Raw genomic sequence first — 8,318 nt, forward strand, 5'->3', positions numbered from 1 at the left:
CCGTATTAAAAACAATTTTAGTTTTGAATGATGGTGGAACTGTGAGCGGTTTTAAGACAAAAAATATTAAATTTGGGGGAACGGGTGGTTTATTAGTGAGTAAATGTGCTACATTCGTCAGGTTTCATGGAAAGACGATCCGGCTCTTTTCCGTCTGTAAATAGTTAGACTCTCCACTCCCTCCACCGAGCCTAAAACTTGGATCACGCTGTCCCAGTTATCAGTTATTCACTACTCAGACTTTCAGGTTTCAGTTAGCTCGCAGGTTTTAAGACGGTAGTTCCGAGAACGCCCATCCTAATACTACGTCGTTATAGTTTAAATTCTTTTCGTAGGGTTTCGGCTTTTTTTTTCTGTTTTATTTAGCCGACAATGACGAGCGTGGTGCCGAGACTGAGCTCCGTTCTTCGCACGAGGCCTATTTTCTCGTCGAAAAAGCTAGCCAGGAATTATTTCGGCTACAGCCGGGAAATCGCACAGCCCCTGAACCGAGAGCCTGTATGGGTCACTCCTGAGGAAGCCGTCAAATGCATAGAATCAGGTAAAATCCAACCTTTATTTAATACAAAAAAATTATGTTTAATCGAAAATGCATGACTTCTGTAATTTTTTCTTCCCCAGTTTGGTTTCCATTTTATTATTATTTTTTTTTTTTTTGCCTTCAAAGGCTATTTTTATTATTTCTTGTTTTCAAGGCGGCTTACTTTACAGACGTAAGCGTTCTAAAAATAAGAAAATTTACTGTCAAGGAGGCAACTCGATAAACATGAAAGTGGGGTAAAGCTGGTTCACCACCTTATTTGTCCTTGAATTTCAATCAATTTGGAACTATATGCTATCTCATTATATTTTATTACTTGATTGTCTTGATTTCCCATATGTCACTATTGAACATTTGCATTCCTTTATTTTATACCACGATTAAAAGAAAAATGTATTACACAGCTTTATCTTTTCCTACCTGGTTGTAAAAAATTTTTTCAAAAGAGTATACATTTTTTTACTTTCCTGTTATATATGTTCGTTTTGCCTAATATACTGGACTGTAGAAAACAACTGAAATGTATACCAATAGATGTGACACATTTTTATATTTCTTTCCTATTTGCTTAGTTGTTTTTCCTTTTTATTTTGTAAAGCCTTATTGGTCTTTTACCCTTAAGTCTGTACATTATCAGTGGTACAGTTTGGCTTCATCAGAGCAAAGCCCTGCAAACCACAGTAGCCTCAGGCTGTAAAAATACAGGACATGGATACTTTTAAACTTAACATTGTAAGCATGGCTTTATCGAGGAGGCGTCGGTGTATAGTCACCATCAACACCATCTCCAAGCTCACTGGAGATTCTCTGACCTCAGAGTCCAGGGTAGCACTCCTCGATTCAGCCCAACACTGACCAGCACCTGAGGCCCCGGACAAGTGCCAACATGAGGTGCTAGTAAAGGAAACAAGAATTTAAGGGATATGAAGTTACACATTTTAGTTAAAAAAGCTAAAAATTTTGTTTGTTGATGTTGAATTGCTTATGGATTGGAGGTCTATGGGGGTTTGATGGAGGGTTCTGGCAAAAATTATCAAAGATAATTATGATGTGGTATATAGTGATAGGAGATATATGGATGGGCCAGGGGGTTCTTTCAAGGAGTAAACTGTGGGTGAGCCAGGAAGGGTTTCTTCATTTCGGGAAGGTCTGGAAGAGGATTTCTTTCCCCCCATTGCAAGGAGTTGCAGGCACCCCATTCAGACCCCAGATCTACCAGACGAGCTAAGGTGACAGTAGAAGTCCCCGAAGGAAACCCCTTTTCGAGTAGTACCAGTAATTAATTTGTATAAACCTTTATGCTATATCTTTTTCAAAAAATCACATTTTTCTTCAAAAAAACAAGAGCATAAGTTAAAACTGTCTTAACACAATTAACACAGTTATTACTTGTTACGTATTGCCAACCTGGCTGATTTTAACAGGGCAAAATCTCCAAAATAATCCTTTGGGTTGTTATATAAACTATTTACAGAGAAAAAAATAAATATTACATACTATCATACATGCATAAAAAGAATCATTTACAATTCAAATGGAGTTTTTTTACTTTTTCTTTTTACTTTAAACCAGTCCTTACATGTTCCAGACTTTTGAATTGTATTGATATGCAAATTTTTCGTTACTCAATACTTAGATTATCTAGAAGCAACCTTCATTTTATTTTTCCCACTGCGCTTTATAGAAGAAAAAAAATAGTACATTAACAATAAATTGAATTTGCCTCAGTTAAATTGTAATTAAGTGTTGATAAGACTATTTAAGGTGGAATGGGTTTATCAATTCACTGGTCGGAAACGATAGTCTACTCACAAACTGCATATGCAGTAATCCAGATTTTGAGCATTTAGTGCTCAAAATCCAGATTGCTTTATAAAACCAGTTTGTGAGTAAAACTATTATTTCCAATCGGTTAGTGTTGATTTGTAAATAATTATATGTTGAAATAATTTTATGTAGTTGTTTACTTGAAGATGAAGGTGATTGTTTTTAAGATGACATGATTAATGTTTGTCCTTGTATTTGCCATGAATGAATAATTACATGCTATTTTCAATCTTTTTTCCTTATTTTTATTATTATTTTTTTCATTGTGTGACAGGCCAGACAAGTAATACGAATGACTTGTAATTATCAGCAGAATACTTAGTTTTATATTGTAAAAAAAGTCAATTCATCCAAATTGAAATTTCTCAAAGCAAGGAAGTAGTGCAGAACAAAAGGTTACGATTAGATAAAAACGGAATGTGAATTATATTTTATCTTCCTGATCCTCTCTTCCCCTCTGACAACAAAAAATTTCGTAAAACGGCAATAAAAACATTTACATCTTTGTGATCTCCTTTGTCTCTATCAGACAAAAAACTGTTAAGCCTTTTTTCTTGCTCCTTTTATTGGTATTATCTCATTTGATTGGTTTTAATATTATACAATACTGCTATCAATTCATATACAATAATATTATTCAATTGTCAGAATTTTTTATTTTTATACTCTTTATGACGTCTGTTCCTTTGTTTAGCATCTTTGAATATTAAGTTTAACTGTAAAAATTACTATTGATCTAAGTATCTATCTTTTTTTTCTTTTTTTCTAGGAAACACTGTATTTCTGAGCGGGGCTGCAGCCACCCCTATAACCCTAGCAAACGCTATGACGAAGTATGGAGAGCAGGCCAAGTTAACTGATGTCACAGTTTGCCACATGCATACAGAAGGGCCAGGAAGCTATTGTGATCCTAAATTGTCAGGTGGTTTCCAAAATATTATACAGTCAATTTTATATGATGATAATTTCAAAACAATGTAATACAATAGCTTAGATTTGAAAAAAAGAAAGAAAAAAAGGTCGAATGAATCAGTTAGACATGTTATCGGTATGACTGTAGCATTATTCTTTAATCAAAGTTTGCTTTTTGTTAGAATGAGATAAGAATTGTAAATATTTCTATTTCGGTCAGAGTTTAATCACTTTAATCTAAAGGAATTAACCCAAACACCCTCTTGAATATAAACTGATATGATTTTACCGATAATTTTATACATTTAATTTTAAAATTAAAGCAAAAACCCATTTTAAGATCAGTGGCAGTCAAAAGTTATTTTTCAGTTTGTTTATCCATAAATAATTTTGTTTTTAACTTACAACACTCTTATTTTAGAATTAAGTTTACTTGATTTACTTCCTACCTGGTTGTAAAAAATTTTTTCAAAAGAGTATACATTTTTTTACTTTCCTATTATATAAGTTCGTTTTGCCTAATATACTGGACTTTAGAAAACAACTGAAATGTATACCATTTTTCATTCTACATGTTTCAATAAAATTTGAATAAAATTAATAATAATTTGATTTTTCAATATATTTGCATTGTTGAAATTGTTTTACATACATACAATTCTTTTACTACATAAATCAGAGTATAGTTCATAATTTAATTTTGAATTAAACGAATATCATAAGGACTTTAGTTATGAACACGGGGTCAGACTATTTTACAATATCACAAATTATTTATAAATTACAAAGGCAACATTACAAATTGAGCCCAGGACCACTGCATGAAAAATACAAACCTACAAAATGTAATGACTCAGCCACTGTCATTCCCTAAATAAATTGTTGCTTTTTATTTTTTAATATAAAGATGTTTATCAAAGCTAAATTATAAAAATATCAGTTGCTTGATATCATTTTAGTTTACATTATGGCATTTGTATTTAGTGTTTTGTATTATTTATGTAAGTAGTTGGGGAAAAAAAGTGTATTTTTCAAAAAAATTTCTCCCAATTCCTTTTAATAATTTAATATTTTGTATTATTTATGTAAGTAGTTGGGGAAAAAAGGTGTATTTTTCAAAAAAATTTCTCCAAATTCCTTTTATTAATTTAATATTAAATGTGAAAAATATGCATGAATTAAAAAAATAATAATAACTGCTAATATTAAATTTTTAGCTTATAATTTAAAAAAATGTCTCACCCATTTATTCGATTCCATAGTTTACAATAAACTGTTGTGTCCTCTTCAGCAGTGCTGATTTAATTATGAGGTGAGCAGTCAAACAGAAAAATAGAAAAATTGGAAATACACTTTCACTACAACCCAATTCTCCACTTGATATGGCAATGATAGTAGTTACGTTCATATTTCAATATTAACTTTCATAAACAATGAACTGAAGGCAAAAGCTAATAAAAAGCTCAAAATATTTGAAAATACGTTCAAATGTATATTCTCTTCTATTTTTTTCAGATGTGTTCAGGTCGGTGTCGTTTTTCATGGCAGCCAACGTGAGGAAGGCCGTAGCGGAAGGGAGGGGTGATGCAATACCTATTTTCCTCCAAGATATACCGCAGCTCTTCTATAGAGGGATATACAAGCCTGATGTGTCTATTGTGCACGTAAGTCTGAAAATAACGACAACATGGTCTGTAGAGGAAAATATAAATGGCGAATTACATTAACCTAATACATTTAATTATAATTTCCATTTCCTTTGTGTTTTAAATTCAGTTATTTCAAAATTATCATCTTAAGTAACAAAGGACATTACGTGACAAAAAAGTCAAATATTCTAATCCTTTGAATTGTTGTGTAAATAATCTTTATTGCAACTTCCCCATTATTTTTTAATGTACATTTATAATATCAATTATAGATTTGAAAAATAAAATAGTTAATTACAAATCAACATTTTTCAGTTGTGTTTTCTGAATTTGGATTTTTTATCTGTTGTACACTCAATTATGTATATTATAAAAAAATTAATATTAAACTTTTTTATGCAGGTTTCACCTCCTGATAACCATGGTTTTTGTAGTTTAGGCACAAGTGTTGACTGCGTTCGAGCTGCTATGACACATTCCAAAATTATTATAGGTATGGACAATCGCTCTGATTACATTTTTACATGTTATTATATTTTATTTACTATTTAAAAGTATTTTGCCTTCACTTTGGCACTTTAACAAACTCCAGATCACCAAAACATGTATAGATGACAGATGAATTAGTCAGGGTGCATATTATTATATTGCACCCTTTAAGAGCTATTGTATACCCCATTCTGTGCTTAAAGCACACTGGTAAGTCCTAGTTTGTCAAGGAACATACATAGTTTAGATAAATTTAGTTCTTTAGATATTTCATTTAATTGATTATTGAACAATTTATTAATGGGCATTACAGAAATTGTTCTATGAAATTTGATTACATTGTTTAATAGTTTTTCCCCTCCAATCCTCAGAAGTGGATAAATTTTATTAATATTACCAATAAATAAGTAATCTTTTTTATAGACAAAAATTTATATATTTTTTTTTTTTTTCATTTTCAAGCTACACCATACCACATCATTGCATCCAGCAATAAATCATGTGGCTTGACGTGTTTGTATCGTTTGGCTAGGTGTTCACTGTCTAACAGGTGGACTGCTTCTATGTTGACATGTCCTCTAAGCCTTTGATGGTGGGCTAAAACATCTATATAGATAGCTTCTTGTACTGTTTCCATTTTGAGGTCACTGTGGGGGGGGTCTTCATTTCTGATGTATCTGGGTGTATTGACTATGCTTCTCATTACTCTATTCTGAAATCTTTCTATGATTTGTCGGTTGGTCTTGCTGACATAGCCCCTGAGCCAGATGCCATACATAGGCTTGAGTGAAGATCTGTTGATAAAGTACATAAAAGCTTACTTTCAATGGGCAAAGATTTTTTTTTTTAAACGTGTGTTTTGTATTACTAACATGCATCTGATGTCATACCAAGGTACTTTGCCTTCTTAGGGTGTGGAATTTCAAGACGGCTAATGTAGGCTGGTATGTAATGAATTTAACAATTATGCATATGGTTTTTTTTCTCTTTCTTTCTTTTTGAGGGGAGGGAGGGAAGGATAGCATGACAAAAAATACCAGGGGTGTATGTGGTGGGAATAAGAGCCAAGAGTTCTGTATGATCTGGGCTCATGATGACCTCAGTGATCTTCCATATTTGTGGCATATAATTAAGCCATTGATGACCCTAGTAATCTGGACTACTGCTTTTCTAGGCAACTCCTTTATTAATAGAGAAAAATTGATTTAAATTAAAGTATGAACCACTTTTCAAATTCTCTAATCATTTAATGTTTGATTTTATAGCTCAAGTAAACAAACAAATGCCAAGGACATTTGGGGATAGCATTGTCCATAAGTCCCACTTTGACTTTGCAGTCAACGTTGATGACAAATTACCTCAACACGGTGGTGGTAAGCCAACACCAGAGGAAGAAGCAATAGGAATATTAATTGGGGAAAATCTCATTGAGGATGGCGCTACATTGCAACTTGGCATCGGAAGCATCCCTGATGCTGTGCTTGCTCACCTTGAATGTTACAAGGATCTCGGCGTGCACACAGAGATGTTTTCTGAGGGTGTTATCAATCTAGTCGAAAAAGGTGTCATAACAAACAACAAGAAACCAATACACAGGGGGAAAATTGTTTCATCATTTTTGATTGGTACACAGAGAACTTATGACTTCATCAACAATAACCCAATGGTTTGTAAGTATATGATTTGAGTAATTTTGTATAATACAAATTATTTAGTGTGTACTGTTATTATTACGTAATTGATTGCAGTGATGAAGGAAGTTAATTACACAAATTCCACTTCAATTATTAGGCAACATCCAATTATGACTTCAATCAACTCTTGCATTGAAGTAGATCTGACTGGTCAAATTTGTGCAGACTCAATTGGGACAAGAATGTACAGTGGTAAGTTTTTATGTAAATACATTTTTAAATGTTGTATTGATGTTAAATCTGTTATAAAATAAAATTTACATTTAGGTTTTGGGGGTCAAGTTGATTTTATCAGAGGTGCTGCTGAAGGTTTAGATGGAAGGGGCAAACCTATTATTGCTCTTCAATCAATGAATAAAAAATCACGAGAGAGCAAGATTGTGCCGTCACTCAAAGAAGGTACAAACAATGAAAAAAAAAATTATATAAAAGTCACTGATTATTAATATTTTACAGGAGCTGGAGTCGTTACGACTAGAGCTCATGTCCATTATGTTGTTACTGAGCATGGTATCGCTTCTCTTTTTGGAAAAACCCTTCGTCAGAGGGCGTATGCATTGATCAAAATCGCTCACCCTGATCACAGAGAGAACCTTGAAAAGCAGGCTTTCCAAAGACTTAAAACTATGCCATGCCCTTAGAAAAAAACAAAAAGCAATAAAGAAAGTCTTTATTTTATACACCCCAAATGTTGAGTAACAATAAAAATGTCTAAATTTAAAAAAAGTACAAAATTTGTAAATTTATAAAGTAAATGCTTCCATTTCATGGTGAAAATGCAATCATATAGATATTAACTATAGCTCACTATCAGAACAATTTTGTATGTTAAAGTTAAATACTCTTTTATAAACAATTGTTCAGAAAATGAGAAAGCACGACTGTTTTGAATAAAATATAAAAACCAATAAATAATTAGTAATTAATTAGTATTGTCATTGTGTGCAATTTCCCTGACCATCTCTTAAAAAAATAAATAAATAATAATAATTCATTCAGAAATTCTGACTTATTAGTCTATTTGAGGCTATCCAATGGGATGATGATGAAAATCTTAGATTGGGGGTTATGCCCTCCAATCATTGCTGTATTGTATTTTTCCTAGTTTCTTAGCTCAGTTCAGTTGAATTGATCCTTTTCTTTAAAGTTTGAGGTCATTTATTGTCGTTGGTACATTTCCTTGCCCTAGGTTTTCTTTGTACACCT

At 32.3% G+C, this 8,318-nt stretch overlaps 1 protein-coding gene across 1 annotated transcript; it reads left to right on the top strand.

Annotated features, from left to right (window-relative positions):
- LOC106667787 (4-hydroxybutyrate coenzyme A transferase) lies at nt 1-8,024 on the top strand. Its single transcript, XM_024227829.1, has 8 exons — nt 1-541; nt 3,138-3,290; nt 4,796-4,944; nt 5,332-5,422; nt 6,684-7,088; nt 7,167-7,304; nt 7,380-7,511; nt 7,569-8,024. The coding sequence occupies exons 1-8, from the start codon at nt 373-375 to the stop codon at nt 7,751-7,753; spliced, it is 1,422 nt and encodes a 473-aa protein (XP_024083597.1). The 5' UTR covers nt 1-372; the 3' UTR covers nt 7,754-8,024.
- The last annotated feature ends 294 nt before the right edge of the window (nt 8,025-8,318 follow it).

This window comes from Cimex lectularius, unplaced genomic scaffold, assembly GCF_000648675.2.
Source record: "Cimex lectularius strain Harlan isolate CLEC.00 unplaced genomic scaffold, Clec_2.1 scaffold209, whole genome shotgun sequence".
In the NCBI taxonomy this organism is placed as follows: Eukaryota; Metazoa; Arthropoda; class Insecta; order Hemiptera; family Cimicidae; genus Cimex; species Cimex lectularius.